The sequence below is a fragment of the Delphinapterus leucas genome, chromosome 10, assembly GCF_059928025.1.
Source record: "Delphinapterus leucas isolate spDelLeu-1000000601 "Yukka" chromosome 10, BTC_Dleu_Yukka2, whole genome shotgun sequence".
In the NCBI taxonomy this organism is placed as follows: Eukaryota; Metazoa; Chordata; class Mammalia; order Artiodactyla; family Monodontidae; genus Delphinapterus; species Delphinapterus leucas.
The window spans coordinates 55,284,052-55,308,318 of NC_143138.1; the positions used below are offsets into that span (position 1 = coordinate 55,284,052).

The window sequence follows — 24,267 nt, forward strand, 5'->3', positions numbered from 1 at the left end:
CTTTTTTTATTGATATGTTTTACTTTGCTGGCAGACCAGAGCAAAGGTTTTGTGAACATTTAAAAGATGAAAAAGGTGAAGAATCCCAGAAGCGGTTTATCTTGAAGCGAGATAACTCTAGTATTGATAAAGAAGACACTCAGGTTGGTTCTCAAGTTTGAGAGTGGCTGACGTTGTTGTTTTTGAAGGTGGGCTGCCTGATGTTCTTGTCATTCTGTTGTCCCCGCTCCCCCTCCCAAATCTCCCCTGCCTCTGAAACGACTGTCCCCCCCAATCCCCTGCCCCCCTCCCCCCTGCCTCCCTCTTTGGCATTCAGTGGGTAGCAAAACACCACATCCTGGTTGCTTCAGCGATGGCTCTGTGTTGGGCTGCATGGGTGGTGCTTGGCGCAGGCTCTGCTGCATGTCTTGGGGGGTTGGGATGCCGCAGGCTCCGAGCTGATGGGAAGAGCTTTGTCAGTTGCATTTCCAGGTGTCTGTGTAACTCTGGCAGTCGTTCCCCTCCCTACAGCTTTATCCTTCCGTTGTGCACACATTGAGCTGGATTGTCAATACGGACCGCTGATCAACTGATGTAGCTGTAAACAACAAACCTTGTTATGGTGAGGCCAGGTGGATTTTGCAAACTCTCCTAAAATAAGTCTTCACAACAAAGAATTGAGTTCAGGTTTTAGTCCCCCACCCCTTCCCCTTCCCATGTTTTATCGTCCATGTCAGTTGTCTGCTTGTTTTGCACGAACTGGAGCAGAACTTCCTCCTTACGTGTTTTTTGCTTGTGACAAAACATTACATTGTTCTAGAGTAGCCTTACTCATGGGACCTCAACAAGGCTAGAGAGACTTTTCTATGGATGGAGGGGGTGGGATCCAGGGTGATTAAGAAGAAAACTAAGTAAATGGCAAAAGAAAACAAAATTTTAATGATAAGAGGAACAGTAGAAAGTCATATAAATGTCATTACAGTTACCCTTTATGTCTCTGACAATCAAATAGATTTTTTTTTTGGCAATGACTTTGCTTTAGAATGCTGAAAGGTAAGACAATCTGCGTCTCACTCAAGTTGTTATTTTAATTACCCACAGTGAGTCACTGTGAGCCTGTGTGTGCATCTCTGACGCACTTTTTTAAAAAAAAAAAACCCGTTCGTCATTTGTATCTCGTTTCCTGCCACCACCATCAAACCACACCATGGCTCGAGTTGACTCTGGAACATGTGCCCGTGTCCTGTACTTAGTGGGTGTTTGTTGAATGGATGGATGGACGTGGTTAGTGCAGGGCGTTTGGGGAGGAACGGCAGGAATAAGATGGGAGGGCGGTAGAGACACAGGAAGTGGCTCAGAGGGAAGAACAGCAGTCCTCATGCTGGGTTCTTTGAATTGTTAGATTTCTTGACATCGACCTTAATCAGCAGACAAGCTTTTTGAATTTAGTTCCTCTTTTTATCCCAGACACAATTCACAGAATAAGTCATTGAGTGAATAAAAATACAAGTTAGGATGCAGAGAAGTAGCATCCACATCTTCCATTCTGCCTGTTCCCTTCTTTACCGCCTTGCTCTGTTTCTCCGGTCGCCAAGTTTTCAAAGCCATTTCTTCTCTTAGCCATCTTGAACTAGCCACTTCCTCTTTTCTCACCACCATTCTGCCTCCTTTTGGAGAGTCAAAATCACACAGGTTTGCTAAGGAGACAGAGCCCATGACTCATGACCCATCACGTAGCCAACTGACTGAATACCTGAGGCACATTCAGGAGCTTACACTCCAGAAACTCCCATGCTACTTGCATCCAGCAAGGGAGCAAGCAGGAGTAACAAGCATCCCCTGCCATAGCATGGCACACACACCACACACATACCCCACCACGGCTTCCTTAGGGACCAGAGGGAGTAAGGCTTTTCACGCCCCATTTGCTTAAGTGAACATTTATTATTCTCAGCTGACAGTTTTTCTTAACTGCAGATTTCCAACAGCTCAACTTGGATAACCCTCCTGATTTCTTTTTTCTGTTCAGCAAAACAGAATGCATCCATTTAGAGATGACAGACGAAGTAAATCAATTGAAGAGAGAGAAGAGGAATATCAGAGAGTGAGGGAGAGAATATTTGCACACGATGTGAGTAGTTGTTTTCATTGCCTCTTGAGTGCGGTCCTTCCATCAGCAGCAAGGCAGCCTCATTCCCCAGACAGGGAGCTGGCAGGGACGAGGGAAGCTGGAGGCAGGGAACAAACCGAAGGGCAGCAAACTAGAGGTGTTTCTGGAAGAGGACCTGCTTCAGGGAAGTGATGGAGGAGGGGCCGAGGGTTTGCATGTGTTCTCTAGGGTATGACCTGTGGGGAAATAGAGATACCATTTTGGTCAATGAAATAGACTGTAAGTACAGAGAGAGGTTGCCAGATTTGCAGAAATCCCTTCACGTTCATATTAGCCAGCAGATACCACACGGTTGTCTTTTTAAGACCAACATTGTACACAGGAAAGAATTACAGGAAAAGAAAGAAGAGTCGTTGATCTTACACACACACACACACACACACACACACACACACACACAGAATTTTCTGCAATTTAGCAAGTATGGACATTTTATTATATCAAAGTTAAATAGTGATATTCATCCCCCCCACCCCATTTTCAGATCGAATAGTTCTGTGAACAATTTTCAAGTATATAGTCAGAAAACAATTTTTATTGTTCAAATCCCAAAGAAGATGTGGTTGTTTGTTTTTTTTTTATCCTTTTCCTCAGTGTGGCCAAAATTAAATGCAATTAAATTAAATACAAATTAAAAGGTTTAAAAAAACTGGATTTAAATGCAATGAAATGAAAAGGACAAGCTATTGCCATAGGCTTTCCCTTCCATGAACTCATCTGGCACCCTCCTAAAATGCTGTGGCCTCTTCTCTCTGCAGAGGTACAGCCGTGAGCACCTTTGTGTAGACTCTCTGCTGCCAACACCTCTGGCGTTACTAAGTCAGGTGGAGTGTCTGACCTCCTGTGTGATTTGCTCCTGGATGTCTTACAAAGCCAGCCTAGCATGGAGGGGGACTGCTCTCCCTAGAGGTGTTAAGCCCAAGCCAGTCTCCCTGATCTCTAGATCCTCTCTGCCTTTCTTAAAACACAATTTTCAGTTGAATAATCTGGCCCAGAGCTTGGGAATTAGAGGAGTGTGAGAGAAGGAGATGGAGGTAGCCATATTTGGCTGATGTCCAGGTACAATTCTAGAAGATTCTAGAAAATTCTTTTATTATGGTCAGAATTATTGAGGGTGCATAGGACAGCAAGACACATGGTAGACCTTTCCTTATGTTTGCTGGATACAAGAATGCAGTAATGAGAGGATCTTTTCTAGTCATGATACTATAATGATGCCAACTGTGGACTGGAGGTAGAATGTTCCTGTCTGATGACCTTCAAGAAGAGAAATATTTCTGAAGGCTAGTTTATTTTCTATTTTCTCTGTCTCTTTCTCTCTCTCTCTTACACACACACACACACACACACACACACACACACACACACACACCTTTTCCCTCTTAGTCTGGTTCTGGCAAGTCATATAGTTTATGAATGAGTTGTTACATTGATAAACAAATACTTATCACCCACATAATATACAAACAACATTATTCTTTTTTTTTTCTTGCCAAAGCTGTGCCACATTGCCAGACACTCAAGAGCCAGGTGACAGTAAGTAACGTCACTGATGCATGCCTATGATGGGGGTGACACTTGCCCTGCTGTACTTCATTTGTGTATTCTCGTGTCCATAGGGAGGTCGTCAAAGGGAGAAGGGGTCAGCGTGACTCCCTTTACACATTGCATTTCCTCACATCCATCTTAAGGAGATTATTTGTAAGCGACCTGGGTTCCAGGCTAAAGATTGGAGGCAAGGGTTCCTGTTTAAAGCCTCTATGGCCACATGCTGTATTAACTTTTTTTAACAAGTAAAAGCAGACTTAAATGTGAGAAAGCTTAAATGCAAAGCTATTGTCATAGCCTTTTTATTCCATGAAATCATTCAGCAGCCTTCTCTACAATGCTGTGGTTGCTTCTCCCTATGGGAGTGGAGGCATGAGCTCCTTTGATAGGCTGTCACGCCCGGTGGCCAGCACTTCTGGCTTTACTGATTCAGGTGGGAAACTGCCTGTTTCTGACACTGCTTTTCACTTGATCTCCTAGGGCAGTAGTTTTTTAATCAGCATGCTGTACCCAGAGTGTACTCATAAAGGGCTTCAGAGATCAAATAAAATCCCTGATATTACCTGCAAAATATTATGTTCATGAGCATATGTGCATTTTTCTAAGGATAAGATCTGTAGTGTTTATCATATTCTTATATAAGTTTTCATGATGCTTAAATGAGCCACTAAGAGCCGCTTTCCTAGATGGAAAACAAAATGTCTTTCTCCCTAGTCTGATAGCTCTTGTAGAGACAATGCAGTCATACCACTGGTATTCTCTGTTTTAGCTATTAATATTCCCAAATTCAGCAGCTTAAAAAACAAACAAACAAAAATCTGCTTCTCTCACAGTTTCCATGGGTCAGGAATCTGGGAGTGGCTTAGCTGAGTGATTCTGACTCAGGGCTTTTCATGAGGTTACAGTCAAGCTGGCAGCTGGGGCTGTACTCATCTGAAGGCTTGGTGAAGTGGTTATCTGCTTCCAGGTTCACTCGAGTATCTCCAGACCTTAGTTCTTTGCTGGCTGTAAGCGGGAGATCTCACTTCCCACATAGTGATGTGGGCTTCTCCATAGACTTGACAGGTGTCTTCAGAATGGCAACTAGCTTCCCCCAGAGCAAGTGATCTGAGAGAGAAAGAAAGAATCCCAATTGGAAGCCACAGTCATTTATAACCTGATCCTGGAAGTGACCTACCTTCCCTTCTGCTGTATTCTGTTGGCACACAGACCAGCCCTGGTGCATGTGGGAGGTGCTACACAAGGCAGGGGTCACTGGGCGCCACCCTGTACTAACAGGATAACACAAACTCAAGGACATAACAGCAATATGAACTTTCTCGAATATACATAGTAACATAAAGACAGGACCCTTTAGGGAGCCTTCACCTATGCAATTCCAGATTCCCAAACGATCATTACTGCTGCCCAAATTGTCGAGGTTCACAAGATAATAATTAAAGTATCTTAACTCAATTGTAAAACAAATGCAAAGAATCCAGCATAAGGAAATTAAGTTACAGGCATCTAATCTTTTTTTTAGCTGGTCTTTAATTTAGCATCTTCATAATTTAAAAACAGAGGTAATATAACCAGCTTCCTTTGCCAATTATTAAGTAGTGGAGTAGTTCAAACAGGTTCATATATCGATACACTTAAGTAGGATTTTTTTTTCTACTTGAAGTTACAACAGAGATTTATAGAAAAATACTTCCTGGTATTTACACTTTAGCAAAATCCAGATTTGTTTTAAAATTAGAAGCGTTCTTGAATATTTTACAAATGTATCTTGGTTTCTAAGGATGTGTGTGTGTGTGTGCGCGTGTGCGCGCGTGTGCTTTTGTACATAGGTGCACGATCAATATATGCAGATTCCTTCAGGGTTTTCTAGAAAACGTTTTTCAAATACAGTTGGAGAATTTTGGTATCTTGAAATAAGACCAATTTATCTATTATTTGGGAACTAAAATGTTATTTAGAGGACACAACAATTTAGTTCTCAAATAATAAATAAATGTACTTTTGTTGTCAGAAGTACTTGAAATATAGCTCTTGTTTCCTTTGGCAAGAATTTCAACTTGTTTTATGATTAATCCTATGCAATGTTGTTCCTTTTAGGAAGGTTAAGTTGATAAAGCAATATATTTGAGAGAGACCTGTTTTGCCTGTAGGGTGATTTCTGAAGGGTATTTATGTATAAATAAGGATTCGGGGGGGACCTCATCTTTGGTCTCCTTTGCATGTGCTGGGATTCTTCAGGGAGAGCTGATGGTGAGGGTGTGAGGCACCACCTGGCTTGGGGGTGTCATGTGGAAGAGAATTCTGTAAGCCATCGGCAAAAACGTTTTCCTCCTTTAAAAAAAAAAAGACCTTTATTTACATCTGAGAATGCATATACCTGACAGCTCTGAATGCTGGGCTTAATTACTGTGACAATTTTATCTTTCTCTGCTATTAAAATTTGTAAGTTATTAATGCTACTTTATACACACACACACATACACACACACACACACATTTTCATCAGTTACTGAATTGTAGCCCATAACTGTCTCTTGTCTTATTTATGAAAATGTGGTAGATGGATGATGAGATGATTTTTTAGGACCTTTCCACAAAAATCAGGCAGATGCTCTGGAGATTGGTTTTGGGGAACATCATCTTTGACTTGCAAGTGACTTATTTTTTAATTCAAAGAGTTTTGGGCTGCTTCACTTTCCCCCAAATGCTATTAGATTAATGAGTCTGAAGAGGTCAGCATGTCTTTGATCAACTCTTTCAAAGAAGTAATTGAGTCTCAGTTATTCGGTACCAGCCAGAACATCCTAAATATAATTGACCTCTTTTCAACCTCAACAGATGAGAAATAACAAAGTATTAAATTCATCGTGGATATCTGACACAATCTCACTTTTGTCACATACCAGGACTTGGCTCAAACTTGACTCAAACCCGTAGGGAAACCAAACTAAAGGAAATAAAGACAATGGAATATTTAGCTTACTTTAAAGAGATCCTCATAGGAATAATGTCAAGGGCACATCATCTGTATTTGTTTCCTTTTATAAAATTAAATGTCAAATTTTTTAAAAAAGATATTTTTCTGAAAAGCTTTTTTCTTAGTTGGCTGTTTTTGCCTTTTGTTTAATAAAATTTTTGCACACTTGGTCTTCGGGATGCATGTTAAATGCACAGAGGTTAAAACAGAAATCGTTCTAGAGATGCCCCCATTAAAATGCTCAGACCACTGAGAAAAACATTTATGCCCAATCTAGCCCTTTGGCTTAGTGGAAGGAAATGATTTTTCCAGTAAAATGTAGAAAGAAACCAATATCCTACTGGCATCTCTGAGCAGTGGTTACATTAGCAGCATTTTTAATTCAAAAATTCAATATTGAAAGGTCATTATTATTTCTTTAGTTTTATTTTATCTTAAAATCGACCTATTAAGTCTCTATTTACCCCTTTAGCCAGGTGACTTATTCATCATTTAGAAAATCCACACGTATAATTTTACATTTGTAAATTTACATTTACAAACTTAGTACTTTGAACATGGTTTTATATTAGTTCCTAAACACAGTCGTATTTTAGGACTGTTGCACCATATTTTGTTTAGACTTCTCTTTCTCTGTTAAAATTTAATTTGATCTACCTTTCCCGAGCACATATGATAATGGAATTTTATCTTCCCTAAGTTGTATATTAAACCCAAGATAGCAGAGAAATGTGTGCTAGAAAATGCAAGCTAAGAAGAAAGTCACTGGGTTTTTTGTGTGAAAAACTAAGATATATTAGATGGAGCTTGATATTCTTTCCCAATTAACTTCATTTTGTTCTCACTTGTTTTCTGAGCACCCCGCTGCCCCCGCCAACTCCCCGCCAAGATTGTTTGATAGCATCTCTTCAGTTTGAGAGTCTTGCAGGTCATCTGTTTATGTTGTGAGAGTTTATTGTAGCCAGGTCATAATTTCAGGATTGTGGCTTTACAGCTCTCCTATCCTCAGGTGGATCGTGCCAAGTTTGCACGCTCTGCCTTGATCTGAACTTGTCCTTTTGGCTCCTGATGGCGGCTGCATCTCGGCAGCCCTAGAGGAAACCACTAGCTCAGGACCTGATGCTCACAGGTTTCTCCAGCAGCTTCATTCACAACATCTCTCTTCTGACCTTGGCGCTACACGGGCTAAATCTGTTTGAAACCTGGAGACACCGTGATGGAAAAGAGCTGCATGAGAATGGTTTACACTTCTAACTCTAACCGTTTTTTTTTTCCTTTTTTTTATTTCCATTTTTTCTGAAAATGGTACATATTTTTCTTAATTCTTTTCCTCTTGGAGGGGAAAAGTAGTTTGAAAAGCAGGCAAGGATTTGGGCTCCCTCAGCATATCCAGAACATCTGATACAATGCTTTTTTTTATTTTTCAGTCAGTTTGCTCCCAGGAAAGCCTTTTTGTGGAAAACAGGTAAAATGAAATTTGCTTTTTCATGTCTTTAGAGGAACAAAGTCTGTCATGTGTCTTGTTTTTCATAGATATACATATGCCATATATAAGTGTGTGCTTGAATATATGTATAAATACATATATCTATGTGTACACACGTATATATGCACACATATATGTTATTTAGCATGTCTAAAAGCTATTTAACTTTGGGGAAAAATTCCCCCCATTACTTCCAAACATAAGTTTCAACAATTTCCTTATTTAAAGTCTCAACTTCTGGTCCTTCCAAAGGTATAATCCTGTTACCTTCCCCAGGCATTGAAAAGTATAAATGTTGAGACGAGAACTTGCAGTTTCATTGGCTTATTGAATAGGCTGCTAAAAGTACTTGTGTATTTGGTGTTATTGGCCTCTTCCTGTGCCCTATCGTTATATGTAGCTACACAGATGATAATCTGAATAGTATTGTTTTATGTTTCTCATTCTAAATAATCTGTCTTCATAAAAGGCTGAACTTGGAAAACTTATCTAAACCAATCTAGATTTATCAGTGTACCTGGCTGGGTATTAGTAGAGAAGGTGGTGGTTATGACATGAATGTGTTAAAACATTTATACAAAGTCTTGAGTATAAGAGCAGAAGTTCTCAAATTTAGCATGTACCTTTTAAAAATAGTTCTAAACTGATATAGATATTAAAATGCTCCATTGATTTAATTGCACGTTTTCAAGGGGAATTAAGGAATTCCTCATTAGCTGTACTGATCACATTAAAATGCATCACAGTGGTCAACTTGGATTGGAAATATGGTAGCCATTAAAAGAGTGGTGGTTAATTTCATTTCAGGTGTTGGCTTAATGGGTATCCCTATAAAATCGATTAAAATAGAGGCTATTTAATTAAATTCCAGTACTTAGAGAAAAGTTAAACCTGGCATTCAAGAGGATTGGTTTAAAAAATGCCCTCATTCATAGCAGCAGTTAGAAAACGTCAAGTAACTACCCTCAACTGAATAACCTCTTGTAGAAGAAGGGATGAAAGTAGTGAACAGGTCTTTACAAGGCATCCAAAAGCATCCTCAAAAACCCATACAGTTTTCAACAAGTATTCCTTTCTTACAGTAAATTAAGAATCCGTGAGCTTTACCATCGTAGGGATGTTAAAGCAATCCAAAATTCTATATCCAAAATTGAATTTGGATATTGGATGCAACATTTGGATGTTGAAGCAATCCAGAATTCTATATCCTTACCCAAAGAATGAAGTGAGCATTTAGAATTCAGTTTAGTAGGACGTGTCATTCCCTAGTCTTCTAGCCAGTCATTTTCCCTACTTACTCCCTAATCTTCGTCATATACTTGTGTTTTGTATGAAAAGACTGCTAGTGCACTTGTGTCCCTAATATTCAAATTGGATTATATTCATCAATACAATAATTGGTCACAAATATGCATTGCATATGTGAAGAAGTATTGATGGTCCCCAAAAGCAAAATTCTGAGTAGATCCCTACAAAAATAAATATATGTCTTTGATACCTGCCTTTGGAAGGCATATTTCACTATGCCCAAAATATAAAGAATAACATTACCCAAAGAAAAAAATTGCAACCGATATATTTAATTAATTAAATGTCTATTATATCTATATCCATTTCTTTGATTCTCCCCTCCTCTTCCATTCCATCTGTTTCTTCTTCCCTTCTTTCTCCCTGTCTAGCATCGGTACTTTATCCTAGGGTAGGGAAAAATCAGGCTGCCATTAATTTATTAGGGCAAAATTCTACATCTTGAAAATAAACCGTAGCATATAGGGTTGATTTGCAAGACAGGTGTGCTGTAGTTGAGTACACATCCATTTAACATAGGGCATTTAGTACCCTTAGATTTTATATCATAAAAACCATGTTTTTCATTTCCAGTAGGCTCTTGGAAGACAATAACATATGCAGTGAGACCTATAAGAAAAGACAGCTCTTTCGGTTGGTATGGTTTACTTTTTTAAAACTGTGTTTTCAGATGATGTGGTGGAATCAATGTTAAATATAAGTGTATTAGTATAAAATATCTCTGTTCATGAAATAAAATATGTTTGGTTATCTCTTTGTAAAGGTTGTTACTGAGCTAGTGTTGAAGCCATACGGGGTCCTGTGAGATACAGGACTGGGAAACCAAGTGCTTTGTCTACAGTCCTTTAGGGTTCTTCCTCTGATTTTCTGGGTTTTTTTCCTCCAGGACTAACTTTGACAGCACACTGATTTCACATTCCCAAATCAACTTCGGTGAATTACACTGAGTTAAAATTTCTCTTATAGCTTGCAATTGTGTATACGTTCCCAACACTGGAAAACAAATCAATGAAAACTCTATTTGAGTAGTTGATTTTTAGCCACTACTATCCATCATAATATTTCAAACAATATTTTTTCAAGCACAGATTTTATTTCTAAAGAAAGATATGGGATTGTTTCCAATTATAATGAACTACTTAAATCAAGATCTGTGTGGGATAAGGAGAATAGATTTTATATATATATATAATATGTATAAAGTTTTATACTAGGCTAGAGAGTGCCATGAAAGCAGAGGTACTATACCTGCTCTCTCATTACTTTATTTTTATTTTATTTTTTTTATTTTTTGCGGTACGCGGGCCTCTCACTGTTGTGGCCTCTCCCGTTGCGGAGCAACAGGCTCCAGACACGCAGGCTCAGCGGCCATGGCTCACGGGCCCAGCCGCTCCGCAGCATGTGGGATCCTCCCGGACCGGGGCACGAACCCGTGTCCCCTGCATCGGCAGGCAGACTCTCAACCACTGCGCCACCAGGGAAGCCCACTTTATTTTTTTAATTAAAAAAATTTTTTATCTCATTACTTTATTAAATGTGTCTCTACCATCCGTTATAGGGCAATGGATACACAGTGCTATATATATTTTATATGTATATGTGTATATATATATTCAATACCTAATACATATATTTACCTAATATATATTTAATATGCTAGTGCTTTTATGAATATTAGGATTCATCTCTGTTGTAGGAAAGGCAAAACAAACGAACCAACAGAACTTCTTGACCACTGAGAAAAAAGGAAATGCCCAGAAGTAAATGAATTCTGTGCTTAGAACATATCTTTTTGCTGTAAATCTGAACTTATGACCTCATCCTTAGAAAAGTTAGAGCAATTTCTTTTCTTTTTACACTTTGGCAGAAACAAACAAAAAGACCAGGATCTATTTTTTTAACTTCCTTTACTTTTCTAGGTTGAACTAACTTCTAGAATGTATCTGTGCTCTTGCAGTCACACACCATGACCTGGCTTGTTTAGACCAGTACAGATAAAATGTGGGTTCTTGACCCCTAGAGGCATTTAGTTTTACATAGCCCCAAATCTGGTCCCTAGCCAGAGCTACTGTCTACTGAAGTCAACCATCCCAAATACGGATGCTATAACCCACCAAAATTACCAAGCACAGAAACTCAGGAATATGACTTAGCACAAAGCCATCCACACACTGATAAAAGCAGTTCAAAATGTACATCATACCTAACTTGGTAAAAAAAATAAAAATAAAAAAGTGTCACGTCCAGTCATGAAGGACATAAAAGTTATCAGTTATGTTCATCAGCACAGAAGCAGAACTTAGAGTATGTGCTTTGTGACTACTCTGGGGTCAAATTCTAGTTATGTACAAGAGGGCCAACGCCTCTTGATGGCCAGATATTCATTATCATTGTCTTCCTGGTTTCCAATAGAAGAAGACTAGGACTGGGCTTGTTAGGAAGTATAGGAAGGCAGTTGTGGATATGATACCTATGATTCCACACCCAAATAGATATGAAATTCAGTTCTGGACCTTACCTTGCCAGTGTTAAGGTGAATGATTGATAGAGCAGTAAAAGATATGATTTCAGTGTATCCGTATCTAGAGATCATAAATTAAATGCATTATTTTGAATCTCATTAATGCTAACTCTCTAAAGCAACAACTTAAATTCCATTTTTTATAAAATGCACAGATCTTGACTTGAGATGAGGATTTGAGCCAGTGGATTAGAGGTAGAAGAAGTTAAGGAAATCTTAGGTTGCCTTATTGGCTATGGGATGTGACATGAGCCTAGAGGAACTACCCAGTGCTTTAGAAACACACTAAAAAGCACTTAGGAATAGTGGTGGACACCTCCTTTGCAGAGAAAGGCTTAGCCACTCTGGCATTTAGAGGAAGTCTGAATTCCTCCCATGGAGGTGCAGAGTTGATAATTGAAGCAGACTTTAGTGATGATCGCCTCTATATGGGGAATTGCCTTCTGATGCATCCTGTATGCTGAGGACCCCACTCCAAATCTTTTCCTATAATAAATATTCTGCGTTATCTACAGGAGAGATTATTGTCACACCCTTGGTACATTCATGGTTGCTAAATAATGATTTAGTCAGGCTTTGTCAAGGGTGGGTCAAATTAATCAGAATTATATGAGAAAAGAATGAAGCTGAATTTGGAGATTTAAAGGGAAACAATCAGGAATAGAGCACCTTGAAGGGCTGTTTTTTCTCCACCCAGTCTTCTCTAGGCTGTTTGAATTTCATAGGTTTTAAGAACTAAAGACACCTGGCCCTTGGTGAGTGTCTGATACTTCCTACTCACAAACTAGTCTTTTTTTTTAAATAGTCCTTGTTTCTAAAACCAGCCATCCCCGAGGTACGGAACACAGAGAGAATGTTTGTAAGAAAACATTAAGAGAGGACAGCAGGGCGCTGAGTACTTTTTGTTTTGTGAATTTTCTGTTGCATTTCCTCCCCTCACTGTACAAAGTCTTTATCAGAGACTAGCTGTTTCATCTTTATTATCTCCTGGATCCATTGACCTTCTTAAGTTTTCACAAAATGAAAGAAAACGTTTAGTAAGTAAAGTTGAAGCAAAACCTAAAATTTTCTGTATACCTTCTGTACAATTTGGTGGGTGAGTGTTTCAATCAGATATGTATACTTCTAGCAATCTAAAGACAATCTTTAGAAGAATTGTCTTTAGAAGAATATTAATTGTCTTTAGAAGACATTGTCTTTAGAAGAATATTAATATTAATAAAACTGCTATTCACCACTGTGATCAAGATTTCTATCACATTGCACAGTGTTATGAAATTAGGGGTTATATCTATTGCCCATGGTTTTTGTCCCCTTTGCTTATTCATAATCCATGAGAATCTTAGAATATTTTGATGATCCATTTTTTCCAAACTGCAGAAAAGCCTCTGAAAAATAGTAACCAAGTCACTCTTTAAGCAGTTGGAAACCAATGAAAATGCAAATTTCATCAACTTTCTCTATAAAATACATGCAGTTTTGCACACTGCTTAGAAATACTCTGTAGTCTTCAAAAATGACTTTTGGCTATTGGATCTCTTCCAATAAGTTCAATCTTTTTCTATTTGAATTTTGAACAAATGTGTCATTTCATCTATGGAGCGATTTTGTTATTCCCATTGATCTCCTTGGAAAGTTTCGTGTCAGTGTAGTGTTTGCACTGTTGTTATTATCACGAATTTTTCTATGTGAAAGTTATTAAAGGGCTCTTTTCTCTGCCCGTGAAGGTTAAACTCACTGGGCAAAATTCTCACCAAAGGTTAACAGAGGAATTCCTGTGATCTCTGTGCTGTCTGCCAAAGCCTTAATATGTATATGATATAGTTAGCGACTAAATTAGTAAATGGCTTCTTTGAAACTGTGTATTTTACCATGGTCCCTTTTAGCATTTACTTAATGCTAAAGGGAAAGAGGAAACTCTTCTTCGGTGGGAGTTGCTTTTTAGGATCATTTAACATCATAATTGCTTTCAAACACTGCTTCATTGTTGATTTCGGTCAGGAGAATTTACCTTCCTCTCTCCTCTCCACAAGAGAAGTTACCAATTATATCTTATATCCTATTTTTCTTGTTGTTTCCCCTTCACTGGCAGAGGGACCATGTGACATTTCTAGGTTTGGTTTTTCGTTTGTAGCATGAGTGTTTGTGTGATGTGTTACCTGTCTGTCTGTACATCAACAAGGTGTCTGTGCGCTGTTTGTGAGGCGACAGGTGTCAAGGAAAGGATTGACAAGAAGGGTCTTGTGTAGACAGTTCTTACAAGAAAGGTCCCGCTCTGTATCCGTTCTGCTCTCGGAATCTAATGCTGTCCCGTGCATCTTTCTGATGGCCACACTCCAGGGGCAACAGAGACAGCTCGGGGAGAACATCTGGAAGTCGGCAGAGCAGCTCGGAGAATGAACTCAAGTGGTCCGACCACCAAAGAGCCTGGAGCAGCACAGATTCTGACAGCTCCAACCGCAATCTCAAGCCTGCCATGACCAAGACGGCGAGTTTTGGGGGCATCACGGTGCTGACCAGGGGTGACAGCACATCCAGTAGCAGGAGTACCGGGAAGCTGTCCAAAACAGGTAGTTAGTACTGAATGGGTTTATGTCCTGTGATAGTTTCCTCTGATTCCACCCAAGCTGTACAGTCAGCGCTCTCACTGACTTCCCTGAAGTAAAGATAATGATGTGAATGATATTAATCACTGGGATAGCAAAAAAGTCAGAAGGTGCAATTGCAATAACAATACTGCCTCTTGCGAGCTGTGTGCCTGGGTCCAATTATTAACCTCTCTAATCTTCAATTTCCTTATCTATAAAATGTGGATGGTAATAGAATGATACTGTAACTCCCCTCAGTAGACTATTGTAAGTTTAAATTTGACCATTTATAGAAAATCAGTTACCAAGGCACCTGCACAAGGCGGCTATTTAACCAAGGTTAGCTATTTTTAAAAATTCAGTATTATGATTTATTCCTTAAAGATAAAGAATAGGATAAGGAAACAGAGCCTCAGAAATTTTCAAGTCTCCAAGTAGCTAGGTGCATGCATCTTCTTTTTTCCCATTTTTTTCTTGTAAGTGAATAGTGATCTTTTTTTTTTTTTTTTTTTTGTGGTACGCGGGCCTCTCACTGCTGTGGCCTCTCCCGTTGCGGAGCACAGTCTCCGGACGCGCAGGCTCAGCGGCCATGGCTCACGGGCCCAGCCGCTCCGCGGCATGTGGGCTCCTCCCGGACTGGGGCACGAACCCGTGTCCCCCGCATCGGCAGGCGGACTCTCAACCACTGCGCCACCAGGGAAGCCCGAATAGTGATCTTTTGACATAGGTAGTTGAAGTTTGCATTCATACTGGTGCATTCATAGCCTGCATGTGCAGTGAGTGGGAGTCCAGGGCCCCGAGGGGAAATGCTGAATGGACAACGCCAAGCAGAGGTAAAACACGGGCAGTCCTCCACTGTGAATACTTTCCCAACCAAGCTTCTCACTAACGCTTGGGAGCCTCTTTGTGAAATCTCGGCTCATTATGCTAATGGTTTAACATAATTATGTTGTTGACAAGTGCTTCCTAAGAAATTATCTTGTGTTTTCCTACATAGGCAGAAAATTAATAGCATTTAGTCTCAGCCACTACTTTATGTATATATCCTGCTTCTTGGAAAGATTCAGGTGGGCTCGCACTGCCTTCTGTCATCTTTATTCACCAATTGGTGAATTCTTGATTTCTTCCTCTAATTAATTGCTCTTATATCCCACTATTGCAGCAACTGAAGTCAAGAAAATCCACTGTGGTACACTTGAGTTCCTGTAAACTAAGACAGGTTAAAGAGTTTTAAATCTCCTTCAAACGCAGAAACGAAGTACCTTAAATGGTGCACTTAAAAATTCCAGCACACCCAAAGAGCTCTTAAGATTTTTAAATTAATCGTCCTTCTCCACACACCAACCACCAATCATCTCCAAAGCAAAGCTCTTTGGAAACATTTAAAACACTTCAAGAATGCTAAAATGCCGTGTTCTTTGAAGAATGATTAGAAATTGTAAGTGCTTCAGACATTTTTTTTTTTTCTTTTCATCTAAGTGTCTCCATTTGAAAGCCTGTCAGGGTACAGGAATGGCAAGAAAAAAAATTAAAGGGGATCAAGATAGGATGTCAAAACAAACTTACAATCTCCCAAGATGGTTTTGTGAAGCAAAGCTGTCAATTTTGCTGTCATGGAGCTTCAGAACCACACAAGTTTCTGATTTTTTACTTTATTGTTCACAGTGGAATGGCAAACTTTTTTTGACCTTTTAGAAACTAAGTCTGGAGTTGTGACGTTTAAGTTATTCTTCTCCTCCTCTAATTACATAGGTTATAGCTTCAAATAGTTAATAATGAGACTCTTTCCAGGTGGGAAACATGTTTTGCTACATTTGGGGAAAAGCATATTAACTGAAGTCAGAATGCACAAGCACATCCTCTTGAGATCTGGGCTGTATTTCCCTTATTGTACCCCCTGCACTGAGCACAGCAGTGGTCACCTATCAGGGGTCCAGTGCAGGCCTGTGGAGACAGCTGATTTCATCACATCCTCATTGGGAAGAGGACTTGAATGGTGCTTGCACTGCGACCCCAGCTGTTTCTTGGTAGTGGCAATGGGGTTGAGAGAGAAGTGTGTGTGATATCTATTTCTTTCCACACTGATCACACCATGTTGGTTTTTTTTGTTTGGTTGGTTGCTTGGATTTTTTTAATCTAATTTTTATTTTATATTGGGGTATAGTTGATTTACAATGTTGTGTTAGTTTCAGGTGTACAGCAAAGTGGTTCAGTTATACATATAACTGAATTCTTTTTCAGATTCTTTTCCAATATAGGTTATTACAGAGCATTGAGTAGAGTCCCCTGTGCTATACAGTAGGTCCTTGTTGATTATCGATTTTATATATATTAGTGTGTATCTGTTAATCCCAACCTCCTGATTTATCCCTCCCCACCCTTCCCTCTTTGGGAACCATAAGTTTGTTTTCGAAGTCTGTTTCTGTTTTGTAAATAAGTTCACTTGTATTGTTTTTATAGATTCCACATACAAGTGATATCATATGGTATTTGTCTTTCTCTTTCTGACTTAATTCACTTAGTATGATAATCTCTAGGTCCATCCATGTTGCTGCAGATGGCATTATTTCAGTCTTTTTATGGCTGAGTAATATTCCATTGTATATATTTACCACATCGTCTTTATCCAGTCATCTGTCAATGGACATTTAGGTTGCTTCCATGTCTTGGCTATTGTAAATAGTGCTGCCATGAATATGGGGTTGAGAAATAAGTGTGTGATATCTGTTTCTTTCCACACTGGCCACACCATGTTGTTTTACTACCGTCCTTCCCTCTTGATGTCCAGAGCAGGGCTTCTCGACTTTAGCTGCATCAGACTCACAAGAAGAATTTGTTCAAGCACAGATGGCTTCTCTACAAACCAAGCTTGAGAAACAACTGCTCTGGAGAAATAAGATAGCCTTCCGTTTTGTTTTCACCATTTTACATGGCCTGGCATCTTGTTTTCTGGAGACAAGGGTATCCTTGTTGTTGTTACCTTCCTGGTCTATGCCTTGGGGTATTTCTGGAGCCAGTGCAAGATGCCTCATCTTTCCATCACTTCCTCTTCTCCGTGTTTATTTTTGTCACTACACGAATGCATCCTGGATATTCTTTTTCCCTCGTAATTTCAGAAGCTTTAGGTTATTCTACTGAACTCTGACACTTGGATCTGGAAACATTTTCTCAAACTCAGGAGAAAAAAATACTCATGGTTCAGGGTCCCTGTAAAAGAAAAATTGCATCTGATGAGTTAAAGTGGCAGGGAAGACTTTACCCATAACTGATTCGATAGAGGTCAAGACTGTTGCAGTAGGGGAGAGAAACTAAACTCAACCCTGCTGAAACAACGGCAGGAGAGTCTGTCAGTGAGCTAGAGGGCCTTAAAGAGGTGATTGGTCAATTTGATAAGACCGCCTGTGTTTGCTAATTGGTGCTGAGACTTGCAGAGAAAGGCACCATTTTTCTTGAGGACTTCACTTCAAAGGGATGGCTCCCAAGTCCTTAAGAAAGACCTTCCCGGGTTGTAAAACCGATAAAAGTCTGGGAGAAGATTTGCATCTTTTTTTTTTAAAACATCTTTATTGGAGTATTATTGCTTTACAATGGTGGGTTAGTTTCTGCTTTATAACAAAGTGAATCAGTTATACATATACATATGTTCCCATATCTCTTCCCTCTTGCATCTCCCTCCCTCCCACCCTCCTTATCCCACCCCTGTAGGTGGTCACAAAGCACCGAGCTGATCTCCCTGTGCTGTGCGGCTGCTTCCCCCTAGCTATCTATTTTACGTTTGGTAGTGTATATATGTCCATGCCGCTCTCTCACTTTGTCACAGCTTACCCTTCCCCCTCCCCATATCCTCAAGTCCATTCTCTAGTAGGTCTGTGTCTTTATTCCCGTCTTACCCCTAGGTTCTTCGTGACATTTTTTTTTCTTAGATTCCATATATATGTGTTAGCATACGGTAGTTGTCTTTCTCTTTCTGACTTACTTCACTCTGTATGACAGACTCTCTAGGTCCATCCACCTCACTACAAATAACTCAATTTCGTTTCTTTTTATGGCTGAGTAATATTCCATTGTATATATGTGCCACATCTTCTTTATCCATTCATCTGATGATGGGCACTTAGGTTGCTTCCATGTCTTGTCTATTGCAAATAGAGCTGCAATGAACATTTTGGTACATGACTCTTTTTGAATTATGGTTTTCTCAGTGTATATGCCCAGTAGTGGGATTGCTGGGTCGTATGGTAGTTCTATTTGTAGTTTTTTAAGGAACCTCCATACTGTTCTCCATAGTGGCTGTATCAATTTACATTCCCACCAACAGTGCAAGAGTGTCCCCTTTTCTCCACACCCTCTCCAGTATTTATTGTTTCTAGATTTTTTGATGATGGCCATTCTGACCGGTGTGAGATGATATCTCATTGTAGTTTTGATTTGCATTTCTCTAATGATTAATGATGTTGAGCATTCTTTCATGTGTTTGTTGGCAATCTGTATATCTTCTTTGGAGAAATGTCTATTTAGGACTTCTGCCCATTTTTGAATTGGGCTGTTTGTTTTTTTGTTATTGAGCTGCATGAGCTGCTTGTAAATTTTGGAGATTAGTCCTTTGTCAGTTGCTTCATTTGCAAATAATTTCTCCCTTTCTGAGGGTTGTCTTTTGGTCTTGCTTATGGTTTCCTTTGCTGTGCAAAAGTTTTTAAGTTTCATTAGGTCCCATTTTATTTTTGTTTTTATTTCCATTTCTCTAGGAGGTGGGTCAAAAAGGATTTTGCTGTGATTTATGTCATAGAGTGTTCTATGTTTTCCTCTAAGAGTTTGATAGTGTCTGGCCTTACATTTTAGGTTTTTAATCCATTTTGAGCTTACTTTTGTGTATGGTGTTAGGGAGTGTTCTAATTTCATTCTTTTACATGTAGCTGTCCAGTTTTCCCAGCACCACTTATTGAAGAGGCTGTCTTTTCTCCACTGTATATTCTTGCCTCCTTTATCAAAGATAAGGTGACCGTATGTGCGTGGGTTTATCTCTGGGCTTTCTATCCTGTTCCATTGATCTATATTTCTATTTTTGTGCCAGTACCATACTATCTTGATTACTGTAGCTTTGTAGTATAGTCTGAGGTCAGGGAGCCTGATTCCTGCAGCTCCATTTTTCTTTCTCAAGATTGCTTTGGCTATTCTGGGTCTTTTGTGTTTCCATACAAATTGTGAAATTTTTTGTTCTAGTCCTGTGAATAATGCCAGTGGTAGTTTGATAGGGATTGCATTGAATCTGTAGATTGCTTTGGGTAGTAGAGTCATTTTCACAATGTTGATTCTTCCAATCCAAGAACATGATATATCTCTCCATCTATTTGTATCATCTTTAATTTCTTTCATTAGTGTCTTATAATTTTCTGCATACAGGTCTTGTGTCTCCTTAGGTAGGTTTATTCCTAGATATTTTATTCTTTTTGTTGCAATGGTAAATGGGAGTGTTTTCTTAATTTCACTTTCAGATTTTTCATCATTAGTGTATAAGAATGCCAGAGATTTCTGTGCATTCATTTTGTATCCTGCTACTTTACCAAATTCATTGATTAGCTCTAGTAGTTTTCTGGTAGCATCTTTAGGGTTCTCTATGTAGAGCATCATGTCATCTGCAAACAGTGACAGCTTTACTTCTTCTTTTCCAATTTGGATTCCTTTTATTTCTTTTTCTTCTCTGATTGCTGTGGCTAAAACTTCCAAAACTATGTTGAATAAGAGTGGTGAGAGTGAGCAACCTTGTCTTGTTCCCGATTTAGTGGAAATGGTTTCAGTTTTTCACCATTGAGTACGATGTTGGCTCTGGGTTTGTCATATATGGCCTTTATTATGTTGAGGAAAGTTCCCTCTATGCCTACTTTCTGCAGGGTTTTTATCATAAATGGGTTTGAATTTTGTCGAAAGCTTTCTGTGCATCTATTGAGGAGCAGAGATGCGCTGAGAAAAGGGAGGTAAAGGGCCTGTAATCAGAAAGAAACCTATTTAAAGTATGGTTAAGCTGAGGGGAACTGCAAGGGCATCATCCTCACCTCTACTCATCATTTAATCTGGTGGCTTATATTTTACAAAAGAGGACGTTGAGGTCTAAAGAAAATGTCACCTCCTGAAGGAAATACAACTAGTTCTGGCAGAACTGGAACCAAAACTCAGGGTGCTCCCTCCCTGGGGAGTGAATGCTCATTCCCTCCTCCAAGGGACTCTTCCCTTGCCCTTTCCTTTCTGCCCCATCCCTTTCCTGGATTTCCATTTTGCTTTGCCTTATGATCTCTTTTCCAATCTCTTCCCATTTTTCCCTTTTCCTGTGTCCCTCTTGAGGGTTCATCTGAGGCTTTCACCCAGCCACCCTAGTGTCTTCGGTCTATACCTCCCACCAGCTGCCCCTCAGGGTCCAGCTTCAATTTCTGAGCATCCCATTGTGAGTAGCATTGAATTTCTGTGCAGTATCTCCTAGAACTTGGCATAGGCCTGGTCAGGGCCCTGGTCCTACCTGGTTCTTGCTGGAATGACTTTAGGGTAAACACATGACCTGCAGGCTTCAAGCTTGGTCCCTGAAGTTGCGTTGCCTGGGTTTGAACTCAGACTCCTCCACGCGCTAACTGCACTTGGGAAATTTACTTAACGTCTCTGAGGATCAGCTCTCAGCTGCAAAATGAGGTTGCTATGAAAGGTAGGTTAGATAATTCATATAGCGTGCTTAACACTGTTTGTCACATAGACATACTGTTGACATAATTGCCGTTGCTGTCACTAAGCCCCTAAACAAGGAAGCACAAACCACTCTCAGCACCCAAAGTAGTAAAGTTCTCAAATATTAATTTTTTTTTTAAATCTGTGAACACTTCTAATCCTGTGCCTTTTATCACCATTGGTAGCAGCCATTTTTGATCAAGAATTTCAGTAATGCTGGCTACGTGTCGAATACTGCTTTACCTGATTCTAGGTGATGGATGTTTAGAAACTGGTCAGAGCTGGTTTTACACCAGCCAGCCTGCAGGGTGATTGCTGAGCCATCGCTCCAGGGAGGTCTGACTGCCTCCATCTTTGCAAGTGTTGAGAGTTTAAGCCAAATTTAATTTTCCTTCTTCCCTTCTTTTAACCTGTGGGATCAAATCATTTCCATTATCTTTACCTTGTCTCCTCATTATTCCCGTTGAAGCTGCTGCTTTTTCTCAGCCAGTAGAAGGAAATATTGTCAATCAGTGATGAATGGCCATCTTCCAAAAGCCAAAATGAAGTCATCTTTTGGATTTTGTTGAGGCACGTTAGTCTCTGTGTATCAATCTCCACCACCAGCACACACGCCCAGGATGGTGCTAGATGCCTCGTTAGCCCCGACTTTTTCTTACTGTCTAACCCCTCCTCCTGGATGTGGGCTGAGTCAGTTGTGTACGAGCTTCATTGTCTGGGGTCAGGAAGTGTTATTGTATTATTACTGTTCTTGCTGTTGTTGTTGACGCTGCTAAGTGTCAAACTTGGACTGTAGCATCAAATCATGGGCACAAGTCCACAAACGCATGCTATAGTTTGCACTGGGACAGTGACTGCAGGATCAGACGTGTCAGCCATGTGATCTGAAAACTACTCTTAGTATTTCCACATTTCCTTTTATCCTTCATTTTTCTGCCCATACATTATTCAGAAACCCATCAGCATTAGTTAGATGGAACATCCTGAATTAATCTGAAACTTTATCATTCTGAATAATAAAGTCATGGGAAAAGCAGAGAAGATTCCCACCTGAGAACACTGGTGGCAGTCGGTGTTGGGTCATGGTTAAATCTAGATCATTCTGCCTGGATCACATCCCAGCTCTGTCACTGTCTACCTGTATGAGTTGACTTGAGTTAGCTGCCTTTTCTGTGCTTCCATTTCCCTACCTATCTAGGCAGTATAGTCCTTATAATTACAATGCTTATCAGGTACCCACACATACTAAGTGCTCAGTAAATATCACTGTCCTTCTAAAAAATTACCACACTCTCCAATGGCCCCTCTTCTCTGCAATCACATGTTGTGTTCCTCTCATTTATTTAAGAACTTGAAAAAGAGTAGACACATGTATATGTATAACTGAATCACTTGCTGTACACCTGAAACTAACACAACATTGTTAATCAATTATACTCCAATATAGAATAAAAAAATTTTCAATAAAAATAAAATAAAAAGGTCTTCAGTTTACCATAATTTAGAACTCCATATTCTCATTAAAGATGACAAATCACTTATTATTCCTTTAACCACTTATTAGTACTGGAATAAGTTAGGGCTGTAGAGTTGAAATTCATATGTCAGCCACACTTTTTATTATTAAAAATGCTGAGAATTTTAGAAGGAACATAACAAAAACAGATAGTAGAACTAAAAGCCGTATCATTTCAAAGATAAACTTCATCACATGTTATTTTGTTACTTATATTCTTCCCAGTATCCACTGTACAGAATATTTTTCCTCTTTATGTTTTGCAGAAAGATAATTTATAAGGCATTATACTAAATATCACTTTGAAAAAATGGTTTAATAAAAGAATCTGTGTTCAGGGAAAAAAAAAAGGTCTTCAGTTTAAGGGCACGTTTTAGAATCTTCTAAACAATCTTAACTATTCCCTATATGTGTTAACCTTTAATGACACAGAATAATGCATTTTTAATGACATAAATCAATAATGTGGGCTGATAGTTTTTAAAGTTTCTTATACTCCATTCTTTCAAACTATGATGTCACTCAACCCATCTGTTAGTTTGAATTCACAGATACAGAAATTTTGCTCAGTGCATTTTCTCTCTGAGGCTCTGGTTAATATTCAGAGCCCAGAACAGTCACAGTCAAGGGTGCTGGAGCTGCTTGGTTCTGGTTGCAGTGAAGAGTGGCTGGTGCCTAATGGACGTGGGCTATAGCTTTTCTTGTCCACATTGGAGGGAAAGGGAGATGATTAGGGCTGGATTCCATCTTGGGAGCTTCTGCACACTGACCCAGTTACTTACATATTTGAGGAATCTACAGTCCACAAATCTCCCCATGATTCCACTCTTCTGTGTCATCTGAAGGATGCTCAGTCAATATCATGATGGCCAAGCCCTCCTTGGTTCACCTCTTGGTCATATTAACAAGACTTCTGTGAGTATGGGAGGTACAGTGCAGCTCTTAAGCATTTCTAATAGGAATGAGCGAGTTCTTCTACTCACATTTGAGGGAAAAGATCGTTTCTGACCATGACCCTTCAAAATACAGCTTTACGGATGTTGGAGAACCAGTACTTTAGAACCATCTGCGTGACCACAGACTCCTCCTTAAACTGCAGTCTCTTTAACCTCCATCCATGTCATTTTACTGTCGTAACTCCGGCTCAGTGAGACATTTCCACTTCATTAGTTACTCAGAGAGATGGGAGTTTTCAGGCCCTGAGTTCCCAGCTTTATGGTACCATTTACCAATTCATCACCCTAGTGGCATGTGAGAAGCCGGAAAGAGAGAGCTCATTCTTAGTCTCTCTTTTCCTAGAAATCTGACACATCTGAAAAATATGCAGCAAATATTTCAATCAAATGTGGGAGGGGCATTAGTTAATCTCATCCTGCAGTGCTCACCTCAGATTCTTTAGTGATGGATTCTTTACACTAAGTAGTGGTTTCTCTCCTCTCCTCCATGTGGAATGATTTGTTGATTTG

General features: G+C 39.5%; 1 protein-coding gene across 2 annotated transcripts in view; it reads left to right on the forward strand.

Annotated features, from left to right (window-relative positions):
* ARPP21 (cAMP regulated phosphoprotein 21) overlaps nt 1-24,267 on the forward strand; it is a 116,798-nt gene that overhangs the window by 22,325 nt on the left and 70,206 nt on the right. The window contains exons 8-12 of one of the 2 annotated variants that reach the window (XM_022553908.3): nt 35-143; nt 2,009-2,110; nt 8,102-8,139; nt 10,042-10,101; nt 14,330-14,562. In XM_022553908.3, the coding sequence (XP_022409616.1) occupies nt 35-143; nt 2,009-2,110; nt 8,102-8,139; nt 10,042-10,101; nt 14,330-14,562 (542 nt within the window). The remainder of the gene's footprint in view (nt 1-34; nt 144-2,008; nt 2,111-8,101; nt 8,140-10,041; nt 10,102-14,329; nt 14,563-24,267) is intronic. The other variant, XM_089919009.1, reaches the window with a different exon arrangement.